Genomic DNA, 27,500 nt, shown 5'->3' with positions numbered 1-27,500 from the left:
TAACTTGGGCCCCAGTTTAACCATTGCCCCAATTATTAGTTTGGATTGAATGTACTGTTTCACCAGCCAATGCCCTAAAAGCTTTTCCAAAATTGTGATAGGAAATTCACCCCCCAAATTGATTTATTTCCTATATGGTAATATGGGCAACAGGGAAGGCTAATTACAGAAAACTCCAACACGGTAAAGGAAAATAGGATGCAAGTGGAGCGGCGGGCCCTTCTATATTACCCTTTTATTTTTTACCAATTTAAATGCCTTAAAGTTTAAGAGATTTGTTCCTACTGCATAGGGTAAACTATGTTGAGGCTTCTTGCTTTACAAAAAAACAGGAGTTTATCTCTGTTGTTTTGTTCAAAAGTACCGTGGGGGGGGACGATACTTACCTTTTAGGTTAAGGTGGACTTTTGTTCCTTGGATTGGGAAATTCTGTTTGTTTAGCAATACTAAGATTTACGAACAATTGAAGGGAGTTGTGATTCCCTAAAAAAAAAGCAGTATTTATGAACAAAGACCTTGGGCTTCTTTTTTTTCCTTTTTTCTTTTCTTTTCTTTTGTGTTTATTAACAGTTCAAGCAAATGGAAGGGCCAAACCTAAAAGGAACATCTGTTCAAACCAAAATTTACGGGACCAAACAAATATTACATAGGTTATGGGGGGGGGGGGAACAGGCTGAAGGGGCTTTTTCTTTCCCACTTAAACGAAAACGTTTCATATAAATATTAGATCAGTCCATTGCATTCCGATCAGCGTAAAACGGTTTATCATTGTTCCATATAGCATTGTGAATCTAACTTTTTCTTTATTTATGTTAAAATCCAATTGAGGGTGGGACCTGATGACACTTTCGGTTGTTCCCCAAAACATTTTCTAAAAACCAATTACCTTGGAAAGGAACAAAATATTACCATTGGCATTTGCTAATTGCCAGGATAGTTAAGATATAAACGGGGCCCCTAAAAATATTTGTTAATAAGAGGGGATGTTCCGGGGTTTTGTTAGAGTGATGGGGCAGGTTTTTTACCCTCCCAAAAGTGCCTGTGTTTTGGGGGAGTTGTTTGCATGTTGATGATTAAAAACCCCTTTACACCCCCAAAATTATCGAAAAAACAGGGGGGGGGGTACCTTGCAGCCAAATAGGTGATTTTTAGGGACATTAAAAAACCCTAAATAATTTTCTCCTTTATGATTTCTTTTTTTTTTCTCATTTGCAAACTGGTTTAATATCTTTTCTTTTGTTACACCCAAGTTAAAATTTTTAAACCAGGGCATACTTATGGATATTAAAGATGAGGGAAAATATTTTAGGTAAAAAATGGATGGGCTAAAACAAAAAACTTAAGTTTTCCGGTGCCAGTTAACCCAAAAATAGGGGAAACAAATGACCCATTGGATAAATTTTCCTCCACCCTCAATGAGGGGATTGAAATGGGCCCCCACCACTTTGTTACCTTTCCATTAAGGAATAATGTAAAACATGAGATAAAAAAACAAAGGGTGTTCTGTTAGTCAACGGAAAACTACCCGAAAGGGGTAGTAGTTTCAACTTTACACTGCTTTTCAACCCAAACTTTTGTAAAAGTGAGTTAATATGGGGGGGGACAAGGGGACACGGTCACCCGATTTAAATGTAAAGTACCAAGGGGGGTGGGGGGGGACATTCTTGATTATTCTTAAAAATTCTTTCCCCATTGTTAAAAAAATAATTTTAAAATCCAAGGGCATTCCAAAATAAAATAATTCATTACGGGAACTTCCCATTTTAATTTATGCCAGGACCAAAGTGAAGTGGGGACCACCAACAAACACCACAAAAGGGTTGGGAATTGTTGGTTTTCCATAATTGATGGTGTGTTGTCTAAGCCAATGTATATTATACTGCAGTCTTTTGAAAATTATGTATATTAAAACATGATACATATATAATTGTCAATATTGTAATGTTATGTTGCATTATGTATACAGAGGGAGAGAAGAGAGGGAGAGGGAAGATTTTTCATTTTATACAATTATAGTGTGTTGTTTGTTGGTGTTGGTGGTTGTGTGTGTTGGGTGGTTTTGTGTGTGTGTGTTGGTGTTGTTTATGGGTGGGTGGTAGTTGTGTTGGTATAAAAAATATATGTTTGGATAATTTTTGGCGTTTGTTGGGTGTGTGTGGGGGGTGTTGCACCACGGGGGGCGCGCGCGCCGCGTGTGTGTTGTGCGGTGTGTGGGTGGGTTGTTGGTGGTGTTGGCGGGTGTGTTGTGTTGTGGTCTATATCTATTATGGAGTATTAGAATTTTATATATGACAAAAAAAAAAAAAATAATACATTATTAACTATTAATTTGTATTACTAATTAAAAAAAAAATATATAGGAAGAAACACCCACCCACCAAACCACCCCACACACCATATATTATAATTATTTATATATTATATATCTATATATCATTAGATATATATATTATTTATGTGTATAATTTTATACATTATATATTTAATTGAAATATTTATATTTTAATATAATTATTATATATTACTAATTTATTTATATATATAAATATTATACATATTAATATATATAAATTAATATATATATTATAATAAATAAACATTTGTTTACACCAAACACCACCACATACACCCAACCACCACCACCCCCCACACCACCACACCCACCAACCACCCCAACCCCCACACACCCCGCCAACACACACCCCACACCTTATATATATATTATTATATATTATTATTTATATATAATATTATATTTTACCCCAGGAACATTAGGGGGACATTACAACTTAATACAACCACACCACAACCCACACCAACCCCCACCCACAACACACACACACACCACCCCACCACACCATCACCCACCACCCACACACACACCAAAACATATATATATATAAGAGAATCATATAATATACATATATAAATTATATATATATATACTATATTATAATATGTTATTTATATTAATATATTATATATTAATTATTATAATTACATTACATTTAACATACAAAACAAACCCACACCCCAACCCACACCCATCAACCACAACACAACACCAACACACCACAACCACCACACACCACACACCCACCCCACACCACCCACACCACACAACACCCACACAACACCCACAAAACCCCCCACACCACCACACCAAACACACAAAAAACCCCACACCCACCATCCCAAACCAACTCAACACCACACCCCCAACAAACTAACCACAACTACACACACCCCACCACCACCACACAACCACCACAACACCACAACAACCCACCCACCACCACCCACACCACCACACAACCAAATATTAATTACTTATATTATATATATATTAATTATAATATATATTATATAATATTATATTAGATATAATGTATGTATATATTATTAGATTCTATAAATTATATAAATCATGAATAGAAACTATTATTATATTATAAATGTTAATGTATATTATCAATATATTATTGTGTGTTGGGTGTTTGGTTGTGGGGGGTCTATATACATTGTTAACCACAACTATTATATATAATATATTATATATTTAAATATTAATATATTATATATAATTATATATTATACTATAGATTTTATATAATATTATATACCACTTTTTTATGTTATGTATATATTATATATATTAGATAATATGCATTATGATCTCCATATAATGTATTATATTCCATATTATTATATATATATAAATATAATAAGTCTATTATATATATTATATCATATTTATATGATATATATGGTGGTGTGTTGTGCTGTGTGTTGCTGTGTGTGTTGTGTGTGTGTTGGGTTGTGTTTTGTGTGTGTGTGTTGTGGTGCATTAAAGTTTTCATGATACCACCCAAGACAAAACCCACGTCCTGGCACATGTACGAATGAATTACCACACTTTTAACATTTTCGGCGGATTTCGATTGGGACCATTTTTTTTAAATCCCTAAAAAAAACTACTTGCTAGCTCCCCAATTGCGGTTTCTTTCCCGGCCTTGCTCCATTCATCCCCTGGGTTCATGGGACTGCCCCCCCCCATTCCCCCTTGAGGAACCGGACCCAGTGGGGCTTCCCCCCACTGCGCCCCTGTGTTGCCACCCCTCTGTAGGGACCGGGTTCACCCCACAGTTAAGCAGCTGGAAGCGCCCTCTTTCCACCGTTTAGCCGGTGCCGCACCCCCCAACCCGTAGCCTCTTAACCCCTTGGAGGCTCCTACCCAAACCGAAACTACCTTGGGGGGGACCCCCAGCCCAACCTCTCGCGCGGTCACGTGCAGCAAGAATTCAAAAAAAACAGCCAACGTTTTTTTGGGTTTCTTAGTTGTGTAAGCAAGGCCAAGCCGCTGCCCCTAGGGTCGGGGTTGCGGGCCAGAGGGGCCATTTGCCCTCAGGCTTGGTGGGTTCCTCTGTTTAAGGCCCCGTTTTTTTTTTTTCGGAAATTGATTTTTTTCATATGGTTTCTGGTTGAATGCCACCCATGAACATTTTTTATTTTTTATCCTTTTTTTTTTTTTCGTTTAGGATATATAAGGGTAGGGAAAACCGGGATCTATTTTATTTCCCCTCCGTTTTTTTATGGTAAAACTTTTTCAGATGCATAGGGATTATCGAAAAGGGCAAAACCACGACAATATATTTTCCGTTTTTAAAAAACAAGTAGGGATTGGAAAATTTAGGGTCGATCTCCATTAAAAAGGAGGAAAACCCACAGGGAATTTATGACATTGGCCCACGGAAATCTTGGAAACACGCTCTATCTATCCGTCCCATAAAAACCCCCATGTATTTTATCCACCAAACACTGAAGGACAACATCCTTTTATTTTCCCCCCCCCCCTGGTTTTCACCACTTTCTGGATATTTGGGTCATTTGCTACCAAAAAATTACCTTATTTTTTGACTGCGGTATTGTCCTTTGTCATTACCATTTGGGGGGGGGGGGACAAGTTAAGTAGTATAATTAGGGGCTTTCTCCATCTTTTGGGAACCAGTATCGTTATTGTTTATAAAAAAACCCAACCAAATCCCCCTCAGGCATGTTTTATATTATTTCGCAGGTATATATATATAGTATATAATATATAATATATAATATTATGATATATATATAATTATTTAATTATTTTTTATTATATATATGTCATACATGACATCTATACCATACATTACATAACCCATTTTTAAACATACATACCCCCACCCACATACATACCATACCCCACACCCCCCCCCCCCCAGTGAAATTGTTATTTTTTGGTAAAGCCTATTGTTTCAACAAAAGGGTATCCAATTCTTTTATCTTAAATCGTTTAATCGTCATAATCTTTGACTGTTACCATTCTTCTTATTTTGAAAATATTAAAAAGATATAAAAAATTATAGCTTGGCGTTTAAAGGGCGTCTTTTTTTTCAAAGGTATTATGTTTTGGTTTCAAAAAAAAACCAAAGCTTTCAGCAAAAACTTACTTTTTTAGGGAGTGAAACCCCATTATTCTTGGTTCCCTTACAAAACTAGGGACTTTTTTTTCTCTTGCTCAATTTTTTTACGTGTATCATTAGGAATCCGTGTTTTCCCTTCCCTCGCAACGTGGATGCCATTTGGCGGAGGTTCCGATATTTTCCAAGTGGATTTTAATAAATTTAGTGAATTTCTTTTGGAAAATTTATCCGGATTAAAAAAAAAAACCCATTAAAAAGTTGCTAATTGGCCCGTTCTTTTTTTTCATACCAAAACAAAACTCGAAACACCAACCCCACCAAACCTTCATTGGCCATTTACCTTCATTTTACGAACCGGATATTTCCCCCCGGCCTCATTTCCCCAAAACCCCTCCACATTCCGTCCAACCCTCGCTCCTGTTCTCACCACACAAAAAAACACCCACACAATTCCCAAACAACCTTCCAGGGTTCAAGGAGGCCACAGGGTTCAGGAGGGGGGACCCCACGGCGGCGGACTAACAAAACCTTGCTGGGAGGGTTTCCTTTTCATCGGGGGGGACCCGAGTGAGGGGGAAGGATAAAACACACTGGAAGCTGGTTTTTTTCCTGTGCTGTCTCGCCCTGTCCGGCTTCCCCGCTCTCAAGGTTTATTGTCTGAACCTTCGAGGGTGTGGTGGGGGGGTGACGTTTGGCCTGGCAAAGTAGGGGGAGAATGAAAGATATTATCGCGAAGACAGAAATGAAAAAACCGGAAAGCCAAGAAATAAAGGGAAATTATTCTGTTTTGCACTTCGTTTTTTCAGAGTGCCCCCGAGGGCTCGGGGGGGAACCGTTCCCCCGCCATCAATCAAGCTGGCACCAACAAACAACTCCCGACACCCATTGGGGGGGACCTGGTTTCCCCAAAGAAATGGGCGCAGGAGGCCGCTGGTGTCTCCGTTTGTCAGGGAAAAAAACCACATTTTTCCTTCGGGACAAAAAAAAAAAAAAAAAAACTCTTCGAGTATTCTTCCTGTAAAGTAAAAAACTTATCTTACTTAATATCTAGAAGGGTTTTTAACCCCCGTTCCCAGGTTCTCCTAGATGGGTAAAATCGGGGGATATGGTTAGATTAGAGATTGATCAATGGGGACCGCCTACAACAAACAGGAAGGGGTATCAATAATCTCTTAATTCTGGTGCGGCAAAACGATGTTTCAGACATGATTCTCACTTCCGATTTTTGGCACAATTACAAATAATTTGGGGGGGGGACGTTTTTGGGGGGGCAGGGGAATTCCCTTGCGAGGGCTTTTCCCGTGTTCTTTAAAGTTCCATGGGGGCGGGGGGCAACGGTTCCACCCCAACGGTTCCTGTTGAAAACACACATGGAGTGGCCGAACTTTTCTTTACTGGGAACTTAAACGGTGGAAACCGCCCGCACAACAAAACTTACCCCACGGGGGGGGGGGGGGGGTATCCCGCCCAAGAAAACCTTTCCTGGGCGGGGCTTCATTCTCGCCACTCTACATCCCCCCCCCGAAGGAGGGGCTCCTCTCGGAAAAAAAGCACCCAGGGAAACACACTCACCAGGCTGAAAGGATCGAGAGGGGCTGCAGACCGGGCCTGCCAAGGAGCTCAGGGTACGGACCTTCCCACACAAGGTGATAGTTCAAAAGGTCTTCGCTGGGTCTTTTATATTTCCTTTCGCTTTTCTCTCTCCTCTCTCCTCCTTCTCTTCTCTTCACACCCTCTTCTTCTCTCTATTCTCTTCTCCTCTCTCTCTCCAGGTTACCCAACCACACTTATTTGCATTAAAATAAGGGGGGGACCCCCCCAGGTCCGCCGTAAAAAAACGGGCAGTGACAAAAAATATTGTTTAAAAGCGGGAAAGGCGGGGCAAACAAAGGACTTAAGGGACCCCCGATAAAAGCCAAAGGCCAACAGGCCGGACCCAAGAAAAAAACAAAATTCGCTAACAAACCGGGGACGAGCGCTTTCTCGTTCCTCCAGGGGTAGGGGGACACGGGAGCTGAAGGCCCAAAGCCTCCGGCCGTTGCAGGGGAGGGGGTGGAAAACTCCAAGAAGAACGGAACGACGAGCCCCGATACAGGGGATGATCCGCATCGGTAGGAAAGGGCCGAGTCCAGCAAAAAAAGGTTACGTTGTAGTTTCTTTTTTTTTCCCCTTCTTTCAGGCTCACATTGGTTCTTAATGTTAATAGATAAACAATCTTCCAAAAGCAAAAAACATTCAAACGTTGTTGAATATTCCGGTTGTTAATGGGTTAAATTTGACGTTCCACTCATGAGGAATTTCGTTTGTTCTTGATTAAATAAAAGTGCCAACCACCTCTGTTTGTCAGTTACCTTAAATGAAAATTCCGGTTAAGACAAACAAGTAATTTGGGGAAACGTTATTTCCAATTCGCCCAGGCCTCTGTGACAAAGGGGGAAAACGAGGAGCGCTAATGATGGGGAGAAAAGCGGAAAAGGTCGCCATTTTTTTCCATCGGAGGCCGAAAAATGTAGTGGCCAAGCGACCCGGGAAGGAGTTGCGAGGAGGACCTTGGAGTCAAGGGGGGCCCAGGAAAAAACCTTTTTGGCCCTTCGTCGCTGGGCAAAAAGGGAACGCGCGCTCAAAACCACGCTTAAAAACAAGGGGTTGGAAAAAAGGTCAAAGGAAGGGGGGGGGGGGACTTATTGGCCAAAGGTGACTGTTTTCAAAGATGCATTTTTTACACCATAGTTTTGGGCAGAAATTTTCTAAATCAACAAAACGCTTTTTGTAGGGGGGCGAATCTCACAGAAAAGGCCCATGGAAAAGTCCTTCGGGGTTTTCGGCCCCCACCGGTCAGGGGCGTGGGGAAACAAGGAAGTACAACGGGGCGCCGTTGATGTGCTGCTGGGCCCCAAAACAACGGGCAAGATTCCAAACGGGACAAGGTCCTTTTGGGAAAAGCGGGGGCCAAGGGGTTAAAAGACCCTGGATTCGCCTTGGGGCAACCTAAAAAATTTCCCTTTTTTGTATTTGGGAAAAAAAACCCCACTGTAGATCTCGAATAATGACTGCTTTTTAAAGGTTAAATTAATTCAGTGTGCCCATTGTTAACCATAATTTTCTTCCTTCTGTTTTCCACCCAGGTGGATGATGGGCGAAAGCGGGTGTGGTAAAACCAGTTTTCTTGGGGGTGGAACCAAGGGCGCTCATTGAAAACTATGGGGACCCAAGCGAAAAAACCCATTTTTTCAACCAGGACCCATCACAAGGGGGAAATTGTCAGTCCTTACCTTGGCGATGGGGACCAATGAAATTTTAAAAACCCAGGACTTCAAAATTTTTTCCGTTCTAAGTCTGTAGCTGCTGCAGGTTAAACAGCGCTTTACCCGAGTTTGTTATTTTAGTACCGCCATTTATTAGCAATCCCGCATTTCATTAATTCTTTTTTATATTTCTTTATTTAATTTATTATTAATATTATTATTATTTATTATTATTTTATTTTAAATTTTTTTTTTTAATTTTTTTTGGTGGGGGAGTTTTTTTGGGGGGAGGGTTTGGGAAAAGGCTTCTTTAGCCATTGTATTGTAATGGATGTAAACTTTGGAACCCAACCAGATGTAAACAACGTATGATTTTTTCCATGGCAGGGGGACTATTGACAAGAGGTAAAAACACAGGGAAGAAATCAGGAAGCGTCTTTAAAAGCAATCTTGTGTCCATTACGGGGGTTAAAAATTTCTCTCCTCTCTCTCTCCCTCAGTTTTACAAAAAACTTCTTATTCTGGAGGTGGCTTCACTTTGAATCTGGGCTATTGGTTAGGGTAATTTGTAGTGTGCTTACCATTCACCCCAAGATATAAATTGGATTTTTCCTTCGCAACCCAAAGTGTTACGCTTCTATTACAGGGGGCCTGTGTTCGTGGGTCATTCCCCCACAATCATCAGTTTTTGACTACGAGGGTTTTTTTACTTGCCGGACCGTGGAGCCCCAGCGGACCGCGGCCCTTGGAGGGGGTGAACGCCTAAACAAAAAACGGGGATAGCTGGCTTGGCGGGCCCCAGGGAATCGGGGCCTCACCGCCCATTATCTTCCAGAGAATCAAGGTTGAGCGTTCAGTGTGACGGATATTTCCCTTTTTTTTTTAATTGAAGTTATTTTTATTGCTTGGTAATGTTGCTTCTGGGGGAACGGCGGTGTTGTTTTCTGAATCTTTAAAAATTTCTTTGGGTTTAATTGACAGGGGGAGTTTCTTGGAGGGAACAAACAAAAAAAAACAAACCAGGTATGGCCCGCAGGCCATTCCAGGCCAGGGGGACAGGTGGGAATTCGATAAAAAGGGCGGTGGGGGGTGGGACGGGCCGAGAGAAAAACTTGGCCGGGGAATGCGAAGAAAAGAAGAGGCGAAACCCCAAGTAAACCGGCCCACCACCATCGCCCCTCGCCACAAAACCCGGCCTGGTTCGGAGGCGTGGGTCTTCGGAGGGGGGGGGAAAATTCCACCCAGCTGGGGGCTGAAAAAGGCCGGTGGGGGGCGCCAGTAACAGTGGAGGGGGGGGCCTAAGGGGCGGTCCTAAGGTGGGGGACCGTCCACTTTTTTGTTTTCTTCATTTTGTTTCATTTTACTTTCCCAAAAATTTTCCTTTTTTTACACTTCTTTACTTGGTTCTTTTTTTCTGTACAATACACTTCTTCTCCCCAGTCGGATGACATGGGAAAAACTTCTTACATTTGTCCCACGGCAGAAATCGCCACCATATCAAGAGAAGGACACACTTGCCCCGGGGGGGGACATCCTGTGCTGGTCAGCTTGCCCTTTTTGATCTCCCTACGTCCGGTTTTGCTTTCACGACAGCACTTACAGGTTACCCGCGGGGGAAACTCATTGGGGACAAGGGGCTGGTGGCCTCCTTCTTCTCCTCAAGAAAAAGTAAAAAAACCGTAAAGAAAAAAGCCCGCGTTTTTTTTTTCAAGGTATATTCAGTTTATTGTTTTTTTTGAGTTTTTTGTTGTTATAATTTATAATTATGGATGATTGTTTCACGTTATGATTTCCACACTTTTTTCGATTATCCTTCATATTATTCTTCATATACATCATCGTTCGGTTTCTTTCCGGGGGGGACCCCAAACCTTTTTCTCTCCCCGGATGATTGAAAAAAACTGGGCCTTGATATTTGGCCGGGGGGGGACCATTTTGCCCATTCCTGGCAGGCGTGGGACACGAATGTGGGGAGGGAAAACAACCCACGGTTTTAAAATTGTGCAAGTTGTGTTATGGATCCCCCCCCCGTGTTGTTGGATGATCTCATTGTACAGAATGACCACCCATTCACTGTAAAAAGCATACCATGAAAAACCACCCAACCGTTTCTCCGGTGCCCATTCCCACCTCTTTGGATCGGGCCCCTTCCCAAAACACCAACCCCCTAGAGGGGAACTTTACTTCGTTTCACTCACTGTCTTGATGTTACTCTGTGGGCACACTCCATCAAACAATCATTCTTGTAGATATTTTTCTGTAAGGCTTAAATATTAAATTTTAACCTATTGGTTTAACCAAATTTCCTTAAAAAAGGCCTCTCTTCCTGTTCCGTCCTTTTTCTTTAACCCTTTCTTGACCATCCCTAAATTTCACAAACCCCACTTACATTTACAGGGGCTATTTCGGGTCTTTCTGTAAGGCAGGTGGGGGGAACTTCCGGGTTTAATTTACTTTTCATCCGAATTCAAGTGACGTCCTCGTTCGTTCATCTACGGTATTTTTAAAACCGATCATTTTTCCGCGGATTGCCTCTCAATTTACAAAAAACCTTTTCAATTATTAACAATCCCCCCCCCCATCCCCCTTCCTCTCCTCTTCTCTCTCTCTCTTCTTCCTCTCTTCTTTTTTCTCTCTCCTCTGCTTGATATAATATATGATTATTTATATATATACTATATATATATTATATATTATCTAAACATATTATAATTAGATATATTATTATATAGAATATACTTATATGTAATTATATATAATATATAATATAATATATATATTTATAATATACATTTAACATTATGTATATTGTATATATATTAATATTATATATTAATAGATATTATATATATATTATATATGTATAATTATATTATTTTAACATATTGTACTATATATTAACATATATATTTTGTATTTATATAAACATAACATACATTTTTTACCAAAACCCACCCCACCCCACACACCCACACAATATTATATTATTATATATATATATATTATTAAATATATAATATATATATATATAACTATCTTATATTGTGTGTGTGTGTGTGTGTGTGTGTGTGTTGTTGTGTGTGTGTGTTTGTGTTGTGTGTGTGAGGTGTGTGTGTGTGGTGTCGTGCGCGGGCCTTTCATTTTACCACCACAAACATTTCAATAATTTAACAAAACCTTTTTACTCCTCTTCTCTCTCTCCCCTTCTTCTCTCTTCCTCTCTTCTCTCTTCTTCTCCTCTCTTCTCTCTTCGCTCTCCTCTCTTCCCTCTTCTCTTTCCTCACCTGTCTCTCTCCTTTCTCTCTCTCTTTCTCCCCTCTCTCTCCTTCTCTCTGTCTCTCTCTTCTCTCTCCCTCTCTCTTCTCTTCTTCGTTCCACTCCCCCCACCTCTTTCTCCCTTCTTTTCGTTTCGCTTCTTTTCCTTTCTTTTTCCCTCTGGTCGGTTTTCTCTCTTTCGGTCTAACCCCCCCTCTACTTTCCTCTTCCTTTCTCTCTCTCCTTCTCTCTTATTATTATATATATATATATATATAATACTATATAATTATATTATTATAATTATATATAAAAACATAAATTTATTATTATATATAAAATTAACAAACAAACACACAACACCAAACCCCAACCCACCCAACCCCACCCAACACACACCACCAATACACTTATTTAGTTATATAATATATAATATATATATATACTGTAATATATTATTATATAATTATATTAACTATTTATATATTATATGTATGTAATTGTAATATATAATAAGGCCACAATTTTGTCCACTAGGGTGGCTTTTTTTACCCACTTCTGATGTCAAACTTTTTTCAAAAAAAAAAAAAAAAATTTGTTCTTATGTATTTTTTATTTTTTTGGGGGGAGGGCAAAAAAAAAACATTATTTTTTTCAGGGACTTGGAAAAATGATAAATAAACAAAAAACTTATGGATTTCTACTTTTTTATATGGGGGGGGGGGACTTTACCCTTTATGGGGGGGGAATAATGGATTTTTGTAAAGGAAAAAATACTATTTTAACCACAAAAAAAAAAGATTTTTGGGCTTAAAAAACTTGTTTGGTGTTATTTAACCCTTTTTAACCACACCAGTTAACCCAGTGTATGGGGGGAAAAGTCATATTATAGCCCAAAACAACAACGTAACACCCAGAGACATTTTAATTTTACATTCACCCAGGGGGACTTTTTTTTTATAATTTGTATTAACCCCAATTCTTTGTTTTCTTCAATTCCATTTGAGAAAAAACTGTGTTTTTACTTTTTACAAATATACCCCAAATGGGGGGGTGACTTTCTTGATCGGGGGGGGGGGAACTGGTTGAAAAATACGTGTGCTTTTTTGGTTAGATTTATGAACACCTCCTGCATATTTTAAGGCCTTCTCCTTATTAACAACAAAAAACCCTTTCTTGTTTGTGTGGTTATATGCCACACGGGGATGAATTCCCATTACCCGGGGGGTCTATGGGTCCCCTGCCCAATGTCCCCCACCTAGGTCAAGATTATTTTGAACCCATGTTAAAACCATTTTTTCTGATTAAAAACAAAACTCTTGAAATTTCAAAAATATTTTCATCGGAGACTCATTTTACAAATATTCTTTCTTCGGCGTCTTTCAGACGAGGAAAAATGGGACAGAGATTTTCCTATGTGGGGGAGGGGGGACTCTTTCCGAGGGGTCTATCCTATTCTTGGCATTTTGTGGGGGTTGTTCTCGACCTTTCTAAGGGGATCTTTTCCTAGAGTGCGAGTGAGGGGATCGTTGGCTGTCTTAGGAGGGACTCATATAACAAAAAATTAATACTATTTGTCCAGCACCTTGGTATGGGATGGAAGGATATCTAGGAAAATAGTTAGCTTAGTTGAACAGGGAAGTACTGTTTGTTTGTGGTTGTTGGTATGTGGGTATAGGGGATTTTAACTGTTTAGCGTGGGATTAAAAGTTCTTGGAAATCAATAGGGACTGTTGCTGTTGTGCGAAAAAAACGGGAGTTGGTGTCTGCCAGATCGTGCTGTTTTTTCCTCTGGGGTGGTGTGGGGTGGAAATTATTGCATGTTCGGGGTGTTGTGTAGCGACACCGTGGTTGTCCGCCGCGCGCGACGTCGTTTTCATTGCTCTTTTTGGTGGGGGCCTTGTCGCCGGGGGACTTTTGCCGAAGTCGTGAAATTTGCCATGCCTAAAATAGGAAGTTCTTCCGTTGCCTGTAATTTTGCCCGGTCCTGTTAATAGTGTTTTTTTTTCCCATCCGTTAATTTAAAAAACATTTAATTGGTGTTCTTCAAAAGAAAATTATATTTAAAATAGGTATTTTGTATTTCAAGGATTGGAGGTGAATTACTAAACCCAAAGAAGGGGGACAAAATACCTTAAAAGTTAAACGAAAATTTATAAAACAAATAAGAAACACCGGAAAATGCTAAGATTCAATTTCCAAATAAAAACAGGTGTAATTAAAACCTCGGGCCATTTTGGTGTGGTTTAAATGGAATGTTTGCGTTTGTTTTTTTACTTTTTATAAAACCCCCAAAAAATTTTTATTTTGACATCTCACATGTCTTCTGAAGGGAAAATAATAAATGGCTGACCAAACTTTATGGAAAATTGTGTTGGCAATTTTGCCATTCTAACATGTGGAAAATAATTGTTCACTCTAAAAAACCATATCAAATTTCCAGGGGGACGTTTTGAAAAAGCGGCCGTTTTAACGCGGGGGATGCAGTTCATTTGTTGTTTTGCTTTTCACATGTAAAAAAAAAGAAACATAATTCATTCCCTCCCAACTTGCAAAGCCCGTGATTCCCCAATCACCCGTTCACAAACCTTGGTGGGGGAACCCCCCAATTTCCAAAGCGTCCTGACGTGACGAACCGCGGCCCGGCGGGGGGACGATCGCCGGCTGGGGGAACAAAAAACAAAACCGAGGGGGCCTCCCGTCTTTCCGAAAAACCCCGGGGGGACCCCAGCCCATGTCCCAACCGGGAGAACCCATCCATTTCCTCCCCAACTTCCGAAATGGATTGGCGCGGGGGCTCATTTATCGAAAACAGCAAGGTACACGCTTACACTGTTGGGGAATTAGTTTCTGGAAGCTCCGGGAAAACAAACTGAATTGCAGGGGGCTAGGCTTTCAGGCACATTTTTATAGGACGGTTCCTTCCTTTCCCTTCCAAAGTTATTCCTGGAGCCAAAGGACTTCCAATCTTATTGTCCTTTTTTCCACTATAAATAATATTACTCCGTAACCAAAGCAAATTCTTGGTTAAAAGCAAGGGTCAAAGTGGCCTTCCACAACCCAAAAACCAAAACCATTTCCCCACCTTTTAACCCCCACCACCCACAAGGCTTTCCAGGGGGCCCCAGGGCCATCAAAAGTGGAATCCCACAAGGGGGGGTGGTGGGCGAAGTGTTTACGGGCGGAAACAGCTGGATTCGTGGTTTGCGGCCCTCGGGGACCCAGAGGAAAAACCTCCATCGACGGTCCTTGGAGGCCGCCCATTCCACCCGGGGCGGGAGGGGGAACCGTTCCTCAATCGAGAAACCCTCCGGAAGAAGCCTCGAACCCCCGTTGCTTCGGGACCGGGCTTTCAATTCGGGACCAAAGGAACCCTTATCAAACAAGGCGCGGGGGCAGGTGATGGAAGAGGGGGGGGCGGGAGAGGGAGGGAGTGGAAGGGGAATAGTTGGAGTGGGTTAGGGAGGGAAGGGAAGGGTTTGGGCTGTGAGCGGTGGGAAGGGAACAAGGTTTGAAGAAAAAAGAAAAACGGTGTTGTTGGTTAGTAAAATAGGAAAAAAACTGGGAACAGTTTGTAAACATTTAAGTGTTCTTTAGGGGAGTGACAAAAAAGGCAAATTGCGTAGCAGGTGGCCTCTTCATTTTTTCTCATACGGGGAAAAATGTTCCATCATTTAAAATTTGTTGTTAATTTCGCCAACAAATGCAAGTCCTCAGGCCCAGGCGCGGGAAAATTTTTCCTTTTCCCAGGGAGGTCAACTTAAAATCGGCGGGGGGACCGGGGAAAAATCGATACAAAACGGAAACCACATTTACCCCAGGCTGGAATCCTTTTTCCAAACAACCAAAAAGCTGGGGCCAAAAACCCGTAACTTTTACAAGGGGCCCGGGGGGAACTTGGGCAGGGGGCGCAACCAGTTGCAGTGCACCTTGGATCCACTTCCACAGGTGACCGGGCCGCGGACGGGGGCTCGAGGAACCCAGGCTTTGCTGGCGGAGGTCGTGCGGTGAAGGGCGAGAAAAGAGGGCCAGACATGGGAGGAGGCTCAAAGGGTTAAATTTTTCTTGGGTGGACTTTTAAAGAGCTACGTGTGGATAACTACCTGAAAAAAAAAATATTAGCAAGCTTAGCTAGCCACTGTTAACATAAGATCCCCACAAAACCATAGCCCATAAATAGCGGAAAATCCAAGGGCCCTTTTACAGAACCGCTGGTTTTCCTCTTTGGCGTTTTCAGTATAAACTTGGACACAAAAAGGCCAAACACCAGGAAAAAACGGGGGGGAACTTCCAAGACTTCCAGCTGAAGAGGTGCACCCTGGAAGGATTGGAACACTTACTTGGGAGGGCCGGCCTGTTTCAAATCCCGGGGCCGGAGGGAAACTTCTTGGGAGGACCCCCCCACGGCCTTTGGGTGGGGAGAAATTTCTGGGCAAGGCCACACGAAGGCCCCACGGCCCCCCCAGGCGGAGATTTCAGGGGGGGAGAAGGGTTTAAGTTATTTTTTTCCCCCTTCTGTTTATATTTGTGGGGGCCAAACATTTTTGCTTTTGCATTTAAGAAGCAGGGGGGACTAAAAATCTCGTCCAAGCATCTGCAGTTAAAAAAAGCAATACAAAGGTTTAACACCCACTAAGCTAAAACGTTACCCTGGGCAAATCGGAAACTTGAAGGAAAGGGAGAATTACGGCCCAATTTTTTTCCTCCCTCTGCCTCCGCAGGTCCCCCCCAAAAAACCCGCCAAAAAAAAAAGGGGCCAAGATGGGACCGAGGCCCCGCAAAGAAATTTTCCCGCCCCCCCCCGCGCCCCCAGCCTCGCTTTCCTCCTTTCTTTTCAATTCCTCAACGACCTCCAAAAGTTAACCCCACCTACCATTTTTTCCCCCCCCCCTTTAAAAAGGTTGGTTTTTCGCCTTTGGTCCCCGTGAGAAAAACTTTCGCCCCTTAAGATCGGGTGGCTGTCCCAGAGTGTAGGTTTTTTTTTAAAGGGGGTGACTTGGACCTGGTGGGGTTAAAAGAACTTCGACAGTTTGTTTTCTCTGGGTATTTCCAGTGTTTTTGTTTTCCGTAGTGTTTGCAATTTCCCCGATTGCATCCTGATATTTTTCTAAATTGCTAAATTCTTGAAAGACAAATTTAAAAATTGAGCCCATTTCCCCCTGGCCTGTACTCCCGCCAGGCGTCCGAGTGGTGTTTCCAGCAGGCCAATCCCAGCGCCTGAGGGCCCCAAAGGAGGGGTTGCGGCTGCGCTTGGAATGCCTCATTTTGGGGCCCACCATCAAAAGTACCCGCCTTTTTTTTTTTCCCCTTAAAACCCACCCCCGAGGGAACTCTTCGAAAGGACCAAAAATTCTTCATCTTTTCCGGGCCCCGAATACCCCTTCCCCAAATGAGCCAACGCCCCCTGCGCAGCGGGTTAAAAAATTCTCAATTCACGTTCCGATTTAATTAAACTTTTATTTTTATTTTGGGTTTTTAGTTTCCCCTTCTTATCCCCCCCGTTCTTTTAGGAAAATACGGGTGAAAAGCTTTAAATGTAAATTTTGGTCTCAATTTTTCACGGTTTTTTTTGTTTTTAATTCCCCTTATTATGGTTTTAACCCTTGTTTGTTAGTTGCTCCCACATGGCAAAATACCTTTTCGAAGCATGGTTCCTCTGGTTTTTCCCCCCGCGCCATTTTTACTTTCAGGGGTATTTTTCCCCTTTTTTTTATTTTTGCTGCGCTTTTAAAAATCTGCCTTTTTCCAAGAAAAAAAAAACCCCATGGCTATAAGTCACAAAATTAGACTAATTTTAAATTTGTTTTTCTTTAAACGGTATTGGGTTTGGTATTCGCCAAGCCAGATTCAAACATGGAAACGGGGCTCCCCTTTTCAGGTCCTTGGCCCCCCAGGGCGAGGTGCCGGCCCATCGAAACTGGACCTTCGGCTTCTTTTGGGTTTTCCCCGAATTTTCAGCCGAACCGGGGGGTCCCCCTCGCCCATCGGGGTTTCAATCCCAAACAAACCCAAAAATGGGGCTCGCCGATTCGGCTCCCTCTCGCAGGTCCGGACCGGGAATTCCCGGTTACAAACGCGGTTTTTTTTAGTTTAAAGGTTTTTTAAAAAAAAGAGAAAAAAAAACCCTTAATGGTTTTCCATAAGGGGGTAATATAAAAGGGGGGGGGCCCAAATAAATTTTCCAAAAACTACTGCAAATAAACTTTTCCAAGTGCAAAAAAACTGTGTATTTTCAAGAGCTTTTTTTTTTTCCATGGATTTTGCAAAAATATTTTAATGAATTGTGCCTTGGGGGGGGGGGGGGGGGGCATTGGTTTAATTGTTTCCCTATCTATAAAGGTTAAACACCCTTTTGCTTACAGCTATAACTTAAAAAATTTTGGCAGCAATGTTGGGTTTTTCTCGATGGGGGTTAAAAAAACCCCGGAAAACCTTTATTTAAATGGGTTCCGGTTTTTTATGAAAAAGGTTAAAAAAAAAAACCCCTTTTTTCAGAAAATTTTTGGGACCCCCCGACCTGGGAAAAAACCCCGGGGGTGGAAGCGATTTGGGGCATTTGTACTTTCGAGTGGGCGAGGGCCCCCGAAAAAAAAGGAGAAAAGGGGCTTTTTCCCCGGGGAGAACTGGAAGGGGCAAGGTCCGGGGCGGTGCCAGCGGGGCCTTTGGTTTCATCCATTTGGGGGGCTGCGTCCTGACCGCCATGACCGCACGCCATGCAGTGAAGGTTTACATTTTTCTTTGGATAATAGATAAGGTTGGGAATTGAAAGAGGGAAAAGAAATTAAAAGACACGGAAATAACGTGGAAGGGAAAAAAAGAATGTGTGTGGTGGGATATAAAAGAGAGGGGAAGGAAGAGCATACGAAAAAATTAAAATGGGAAAAAATAAAGGGTTTTTGAAACCGATATTATACAGCTACACCCTTCATTATAGAAAAGCCTGATCCGCCCTTTTTTGCCCTTCTACCTCCAGGCCTGTTCCATCGAGGAGCGGATTGGGGGGGAGGAAAGTACGTGGGGAGGGCCGGAAGAAACATTCCGACTTCTCGCAGAGCTACGAGGGAGGAGTGGGGGCCCGTCCCAACGCCTATCTTTCCCTTCCACTTTCATCCTTCTCCCCCCGGTTGGTTCCCCGACCCTCTCAAGGTCCCACTTTTTCCAGGGAATATTTGGGGAACTTTTACTTTGTTTTTTTTCCCCAAAAACTGGAAATCCCATTATTCCATATCTTATACCTGTTGTCCTTCTCCCTTAAATCCAATTTTTATGTATGCATGTGGAAATACTGGGATAGCCTTTTCAGTCCCCCTCGAACCTAAACTACTGTTTATTCCTCTCCCTCCTTTTTCCCTTTTCCCACTACCCTCCTTTTACCTTTTCCCTTTTCTCCCTCTCCTCTTTTTCCACATCCTCTCTCCCTCTCCACTCCCCTCTCTCACCCCCTTTTCCTCTCTTCCCTATCTTCCTTCCCTGTCCCCTTCCTCCCCTTGCTTTCCCCTCTCCGCCCCCCCTCCCTTCAATGACTGGCCCCACAGGACCCCAGGAAGCGGCCTCGGGGCAACAGCCCTGGGGCTTACACCTTGCGAGAAAACCGGCCGTCCCTGCACAAAACGTGGTCCCCCGCTGGGCCCCCCAAGGGCCAGGAGAAAAGTTGGGCGGAGAGGCCCCAATTTTCAGATCGCCCTCCCAGAGAGGGGCCACTGGGTCATCCTGCAGGTCCGGACATTCAGGTCCCCCTTGCCTGGTTGTACTTATCACACCACGTATTGGTTAGAAAAAAGGACTATGTTTATAAAAAAAAAAAAACATTACTAAACACCAAGAAATTTCCAAAGTATACAGAAGAATTTTTTTTTATTTTATTTCCATAGAAACATTCATCTGGTTGGGGGCAGTGGGGCCTTTCCCGCAGCTGGAGAAGAAAGCTGGAGGCCCCACGGGGACGGAGCTCACCCAAGAATACAGGGTTCCTTCTTCATGAGCCTGTGAGCCAGCAAAGCCCAAAAAACCCGAGAAACCCCAAATTTTTTGCCCACAAGTCTGTCCTTATCTTAATTTGTTTTTTGTTTGTTTTCATCATATGAGGTTTTTCCCCCTTTTTTTGGTTATCCATGTTGTGTTTTTTTGTGTTTGATCCCATTTTTTTTATGTCCCCTTTTTTTCCCTTCTGATCTTCATGTCCCCTTCTTGTGGGTTTCAATTATATGCCCATTTTCCTGCTTTTTGCTTGTCCGCATGTGTTTTTGGTATTGGTCATTATTTTTATAATTTTTTTTAAATTGGGGTTCATATCATATGTCCAAAATTTTTTGGATTTTTTTTTTTTTTTTTTATTCAAAAAATAAACTGGTGTTTTTTTCGCTTGTTTTATTGTTTGTTTTTTGTTCTCCCCCTGGCACATAATATAATAAAAAAAAATTCAAAATACATTTTTTTTTTGCTTTGGTTTTTTATAATTTTTGTTTTTCTTTTTTTTTTTTTTTTGGATCGTTCCCCCCCAAATTTTGCCTTTTTTTTTTGTGGTTTCGGATCATTTGTTTATGTTCCCCGTTTTTTGTTTTTGGTTTTTATCACATATTTTTTTTGTCTTGTTTTTTTTTTTTTTTCTTTCACTTGTGATTTGTTTTACTTCCATCATGACGTGTTTTCCCCTTGTTCCCTGGTTTTTTTATTTGTTATTTCCATTTCTATTATTTTTTTTTGTTACTCATTAACCCTTCTTTGCAAATGATCCCTTTTCATTTGTATTAATTGTGTAATTTTGAAACTATCCTAGTCCTCTAATTGGTTGTTGTTTTGCTTTCATTCTGTTTGTGTTTTGTTGTTAGGTTTTTAAGTTTTTTCATCAAATTTCCTTCTATATTTGGTTCTTCCGTATTTCCCTTTTTTTTTATGGCTCCATTTCCTTTTGCATGTTGGTTTGTTTTGAAATTTGATAATTTGGTTTGTTGTATGAATTTTTTTTTTTTTGTTCTTTTTTGGTTTTTTTCAACATGCCTTGTTTTTTTTTGGTTTTCCATGAAGAGGTACAATCATTTAAACTCAATACTAAATTTCCTGCAACCCATTGAAAATTGTTTTGGTAAATTGTGTTTGGGTCCCTTTGGTAATAACCTTTTAGAATATCTCAGAGTAAAACAATAAAAAAAAAAAACTTACCTGCCACGGGCCAACCATCCCGGAGGCCGCATCAAAATAAAACCAGCCACCCTCGGCATGCAAGCCAACCTCCCAAGGGCTCTTCTACAACTTTCCACGCAGGACAACGCTTCCGAAATGTTGTGCTCCAAAGAGGGCCCCCTGAAATTCAAATCCCTCCTTGTTTCTCTCTGTGTTACTTTTCCACGGCATGCGTCCCCCGCGGGGGAGGAGAAAAGTTTCGGGTCCGCCAGGGATGGAAAACAGACCCCTACCCCATTCAAACCACCGGGTTTACGTTTCAGGGGACCAGATTTTGGCCCCATCCCAGTTTATTGAAGAACACATACAAAATAAAATTTATCTTCCTACTAAGTAAAAAAACTTGTTTTCCTCAAAATACTAATCTACTGATTTTAATCCTAGTTAAATCGCTTCCCTTTTTTCCTAACAAGATATTACAGAATTAATTGTCGTTTCTTTTCAGGTGGACTTTGACCCAATCAGCGTGAAATTTCCTGTTTCAACCTACCTGGAGGCGAAACAGCAAGGTTTTTTTCCCTTGGGAAGGACCTCCCGCTACTCTTCGGGGAGAGATCATGTATGGGGCCCACATCACGGGACGAACTGGGACCGCAGGCCTGTGTCCGCACGTACCTTTGGAGGAGTTTTCCTGCCACCCAGACCAGGTAAGCTGCGGATAGAATTTAGGATTTTTGTTCCATTGGTTGTGTTTCCCTTTTTCTGATTATAGTCCTGGAACCACTCGGAGTTTTATTGAGTGGTTCTCTTTTATTTTTTTTTTTGAATTAAAAAAAGAGAGAAAAAGGGACAAAAACAAACCGAAATTTTTAGTGGATCTTCCCCTGAATCTCTAACCCATGTTAATATTAACCACCTTCTGCCAAACGGAAAGGAGAAGCTGAACCTTTGCACCAGCCCCCTTCCCCCGCCCTCCCCAAACCTGGAAATTTACTTCCGGGCTACCAAAGCTACATAGAACGTTGGGTCCCCCCCCCCCCAAGAATTTCCCCCCCCACACCCTGTACGGCCTCCAACCCCAATTGCCCCGAAGATCGGAATTCCCTTTACCATGACGGCCCGGAAAACACCTCTTTTAAGACGGGTGTGGGGTTTTTCGAGGCTCCAACGCGAGACATGGGGAACACAGGAAGGTGTCCCCGTTATCACAAGAGAAGAACCAAGGTAAAGGGGTTTTTTTAGTGAACATTTTTGCCCATTTAGTCCGTATCCTTAGTCCCTTGTTTACCGACCCCCTTTGGATTTTTCTTTCGCAACCTATTTGATTTTTTTATTCAATACAATATTTCATTGATAATATATATATTATTTATATATATAATGAAAACACAAGTTATTTGGCTCCCAAAGTTTTTCGTAAACCCTTCCCGGAAAAAATTAAAGGTTTTGGGGAGACAAACTTGTGAATAATGAAACAATTATGAATGGAAACAAAAGGAAAATATAAAGATTAGGACCTATACCAAGTTGGGTTTGACCCCTTATTTTTTTTACAGTTCCCCGCAAAAAAAATGTTAGATCCCTAATAGTGGGGCAATTTAATTTGTAATCAATATTGTTTTATCAGTGTTTGTTCCAGAAACTTCCAATTCCTTGGTGAAATAAATTTTTCTTACAGGAAAAAGGAAAATATTTCGTGTTATGTTCATCTATTTTTTTAATCCATTAAATTTGGATTTCCCTTCCAAGCTTTGGGCAAACAAAAAACCCCTTCCCATGCCCTTTTTTTTTTTAGGTGAAAGCAGAAACCCCGGATTGAATTCCTGGAGAAAACTGCCCCGAAGGAGTTTTTTTAAAAATGGCCGACATCACGGGGCAAGGTGGGGAGAGGAAAAAACCGGCCCTACGTCTGTGGGTCCGCCTTCCAAGGAGTGCGAGCGGATTGAAACCTCCTCATTCCGCACATCCGGATTCTCCTTTAAGGAGCCTTGATTTTGGGCCTTTCAAGGTAAAAAAAAGGAAAGGAAAGAGGGGCAGATTATCTTTTATTCTCAACTGGCCTTATAGAAAAACAATTGAAAATCCCACAAATATGTTTTAATTTTTAGTAAGCCTTTTATTTTTACAGAAAAGTAAGAATTATTTCCCCAACAATGAAATTATATAAATTAGCACCATTTGAAACGCAACTTAATATTTAAACTTATTTTTCTGATCATCTCGAAAGTTTAAAAGGAAAACAACATAATTTTGCCTAAGGTTTTACCTTTCATATTTCATATTAACTAATTTTGGGTATCGTCTGGTTAATGTAAAAAACCCTTTTTAGGGGTTGGAGCTGAAAAATAACGTCAGCCAATGGAGGAGCTTAAGCGGAGCGCTGTTTTTCCTTGACCCAAGTGCCCGAGTCCCCCCCCCTGGCCGGGCGGTGGGGGGGGTATGCCTCCACTCTCGGGCTCACGTCTTTGGTATGCCCGACCTGTTGCCTCAGGAAAGGGAGCTTTTTTTGGAGACTTGGGGGTTCGGCGAAATTCCCAGGTAACGTCCCCAATAGTTGTTTTTATGGCCAAAAGCATCCTTTTCATCATTCATCCCAATTATGAAAAAAAAATGTTTTTTCCCAAAAACATGCGTTTTTTATTTTTTTTTTCTTTGGGGCATTTCCAAGATATTTTTTTTCTGCAAGTAAAATTTAAAGGCAAATAGTATTTACATTTAAATCTACGTTTTGCCCCTGAGAGCATTGGAATTTCGGTTGATTAGCAGTGTCAGAAGGAAAAAACAAATTCTGATTAAAGCATTAACTCCCCAAATGCACTTGCCACTGGGGCCCGTCCCCCCTGGCAGGTGCCGCCGTCGGTTGTTGGGCTTGGCCGGCCTTTTCTTCAACCCCACAGAGCTTCTAACGGGGCCCCCTCAGGCAGGGGGCCCAAATGGCTCGCCAAAGTGGGGGAGCTTCCCCTCCGACCCAGATGTGGGTTGCGTTGCCGGGGCGAACGTCCACGAAAAGAAGAAAATAAGGGAAGACTTTACGTGGGGATTTTTTCCCCTTCCTTTCCCCTTTTTTCCCCCTTTATAAAGGGGTTCCCTTCCCATTATTTTTTTCTGAAACATTTATTTAAAATTATCTTGGGTCCCCCTCCCGCAAAATCTGGTATAGGGAAAAAAATAGAAAAAATGGCTTTTAACCCAAATCTCCCGTTTTTCTCACTAAATTTTTATTGCCTTTCCGTCCCCGGCAGATCGCCCGGGCCCCGTGGAAAGGGGCCCTATTGTTAAATGGGGTGGTTTTCCTTTTGGAGGGGAGGGTTTCTTGGGGATACAGAATAAACTCCAAATTCTTGAATTGACTCTCCGGACCTAAGGAAACTCCCATTCCACTTTATGGCCAGTTTTAATTATTCCCATTTAAGGTAAGACAGGGAATTTTTTTTTTTTGGAAAGAAAAAAGAGGGAATGAAAAAATAGAAAGTTTGGATGCTTGAAAAACCTTGTTTTGAATATCCTTTTTTATCTTTTTTTTTTTCTGCCTTGTGAATGGAAACTATAGCTAGAATTTCATCAAAGATAACACTCCTTCCTCTCCTTAGGCCATCACCGTGGATAAGGCTGAGAGCCGCAACCTGTATGAGTGTTCCCCCCCCCCCTGTTATAAAACCTCGGGGGAGCGGGAGGGGCCCTCATTTATGTGTTGGGGAACCTTCCAGCCTCAAGACCGAAAGAGGAGGAAGCCGGCCCAAGTGGGGATATCCCTGGGCGGGGCGTGGGCGCTTCCCTTTCCCTGCAAAGTGTAATGGACGACCCACGGTGTTGTTACCCAATTTTCAATTTAAGACCATATTTGTCCAGTTTTTGTCCCTTTCAGATGGGCTAACTTTCTTTAACGTATATCGCAAATGCCGTTTTTTTTCCCTCCAGTTGTTTTTGTTTGATATATGATTTTAATTTGGGCGATCTTAAAACTGCTTTAATAATATTTACTATTATAAATGGACCTGTTATAGTAAAAATCGCTTATGTGCTTTCCATTAACATACAGAAAGAAATATAAATTTACTTAAGCCCTAACAGTTTAAACACACCCAACATAGGTTAAATTTTTTTTCCGATCAAGAAGCCTAAAACATAATTGGTTTTTGGAAAATTATATTTTTTTTATGTGAAACGTTTTTTTTTTTTTTTAAAATTCCTCCCCAAAACTTTTTTTAAAAAATTTCGTCAAACAAAAACATATTTTCCCATATTTAAAACATACCTATTTTTTGGCCTTTTACCAAAGAAAAAAAAAAAAAAAAAAAAAAAAAAAAAATAACCCCTTTTTCCTTTTTTCCTTATCTTACATTTGGGGAAAATAAGCCCCATGAATTGTGATAACCTAATAAAATAACATGCAGCAGTCTGTTTTCCTGCTTTTTTTACTGCCCTAATAAATTAAATTGTCCCTAGTAACTTCAGGATGCTTTATTTTGGAATTTTCGTCAAAGAAACCACTTTGAAGAGGTTGTTTAGGTTTGAACGCTAATGGAGAAAAAAAAAACATTTATTAGGTGGAATAAAAAACTACCCTCCTTTTTTTTGTGTTTAGGTTCCCCCCTACTGCAAGTATAAAAAACCATTTTTTTTCTAACAACCAATGGAAAAAAAAAGTGTGTAAAATTTCCCCACAAATAGATCCACACCTCCACTGAAAACATTTTTAATCTCACTTGGTTCCCCCCCCTTTCTGAGCTCTGGTAGCAACCCTAAGCAATTGTTTTTTTTGGGAAACTAACAAAAGATAGTAAAAAGCAGCTTTGGTCACACACACGTAAGTGCACAAAAAGGACCCAGCTTGTTCCTGCCTCAAACACAGCCACAGAAATTTTACTTTCAACTTTAGGGGGTGAAACAGAAATCAGCAAACCCTAAGCAACGAAAACTACGAAAAAAAAATCCAAGAGTAAAAGTCCCTAATGATGGAAAAAAGAGCAAGGGCCCCGACGTGGGGTTTTTCCCCCCCTCTCTCTTTTTTCTGTTTTTTGAATTTTTTTGGCTATCCAATCAGCGGGTATATGGCCCAAGGTTAAATGTTGCCATTTTTTTTTTTCTTTAAAAAAAAAAAACGATTATTTCTTTTACCTTTTTTTTTTCCCCATCTAATACAGTGTTGACAGTGGTGAAATTCTAGATCCCTCTAATTCTTTTGGTAAAATTTTTCAGGTTTTTTTTAACTGTTTTTTTTTTGTTGTTTATGGTTTGGATGTTTTTAAGAAAAAGATGGGTTTTTATTATAAGGAGATTTTTGTAAACATTATGGGTAATGTAGAGGATTTTTTTTTTGTGGGTTTTATTTTCTAGTGGGGGGCCCTTTGAACACTGAGCCGGGCAAACACCACCCCACCCCTCCTTCTATTTTTTTCTGTGGAGTGGGTCCCCCCGTGTTTTCCTATTTAAAATTTTTTTTTTTTCTTTTTTTAAGACGTTTCGTACCCTCCCATCTCAACTTTTGCCTCAGAGGATGGATTATTGCTTTTATTAAGGGAACAAAAATACCTGACCCAATTTGTAACGGAACCCTATCCCCCAAGTCCCCCCCAGATTCACACTAGTTTGACCCGGGGTAAAGTTTTATCCAGCCCTACTCGTTTTACCATGGGAATAACAGAGTGGGTCTGTTTACTCTCACATTAGCTTTGACCTTGAATTCGTTGGCACCGTTTTGGCTCACGAAATGTTAATTTCCACTAATTCTTTTTTTTTTTTTTTTCGTGTGGGGATTTTTCCTAATTGATTTTGATGAAAACTGAAAACCTTAATTGAACTTAGAAAGAGAAATACTATCGTGGGTCCGTCCCCCGATAGTTGGCAAAAATCTATAAAAATCTATTATTATGTTTTTATGTTTATCAAAAAAAAAAAAAAAAAAAAAATTAAGATGTTGTTGGAATTCGGCGGTTCCTGAATTTTTTCAACTGGCCATTCCCAGTCCCCCGCGACCATTCCCAAACCCATACCCACACCCCATCTGTCTTTGGAGCCGTCGATATATACACCACACAACCCCCACACCAACCCACACAACCACACCACACACACACCAACACCCACACACCACACAACACACACAACACACACACAACACCCAATAATAAAAATCTACAAATTTATATAATAATTATAAGAATTTAAGAGCCTATTTGCTTTAAAGAATCTGGGGGGGTTCCCCCTAGAATCCTGCCCAAAACCTCCCCTCCCGGGTTTATTGCTTTTGGGGTTATGGCCGCCATGGATTGAAAATTGGGGAAGTGTTCCCAGAATTAGCACGAAATTTATTCGACTTGGGGGAATTTGGCAGTGTTGTTTGTTTCGGGCCCCGCCACCCCTTCGGTTAAATCAGTGCAAAACAATTTTATTCCCCAAATGGATTGTAAAGTTTTCCCCCTTT

At 41.2% G+C, this 27,500-nt stretch overlaps 1 protein-coding gene across 1 annotated transcript in view; it reads left to right on the top strand.

Moving 5' to 3' along the window:
- LOC119576661 (dynein beta chain, ciliary-like) overlaps positions 1 to 27,500 on the top strand; it is a 143,775-nt gene that overhangs the window by 48,573 nt on the left and 67,702 nt on the right. Inside the window, 1 exon segment of the mRNA XM_037924310.1 lies at positions 17,835 to 17,856. Within this exon segment, the coding sequence (XP_037780238.1) occupies positions 17,835 to 17,856 (22 nt within the window).

This window comes from Penaeus monodon, chromosome 9 (assembly GCF_015228065.2).
Source record: "Penaeus monodon isolate SGIC_2016 chromosome 9, NSTDA_Pmon_1, whole genome shotgun sequence".
Classification (NCBI taxonomy): domain Eukaryota; kingdom Metazoa; phylum Arthropoda; class Malacostraca; order Decapoda; family Penaeidae; genus Penaeus; species Penaeus monodon.
The sequence above is the reverse complement of the archived record's forward strand: the minus strand, read 5'-3'. Positions and strand labels throughout refer to the sequence as shown.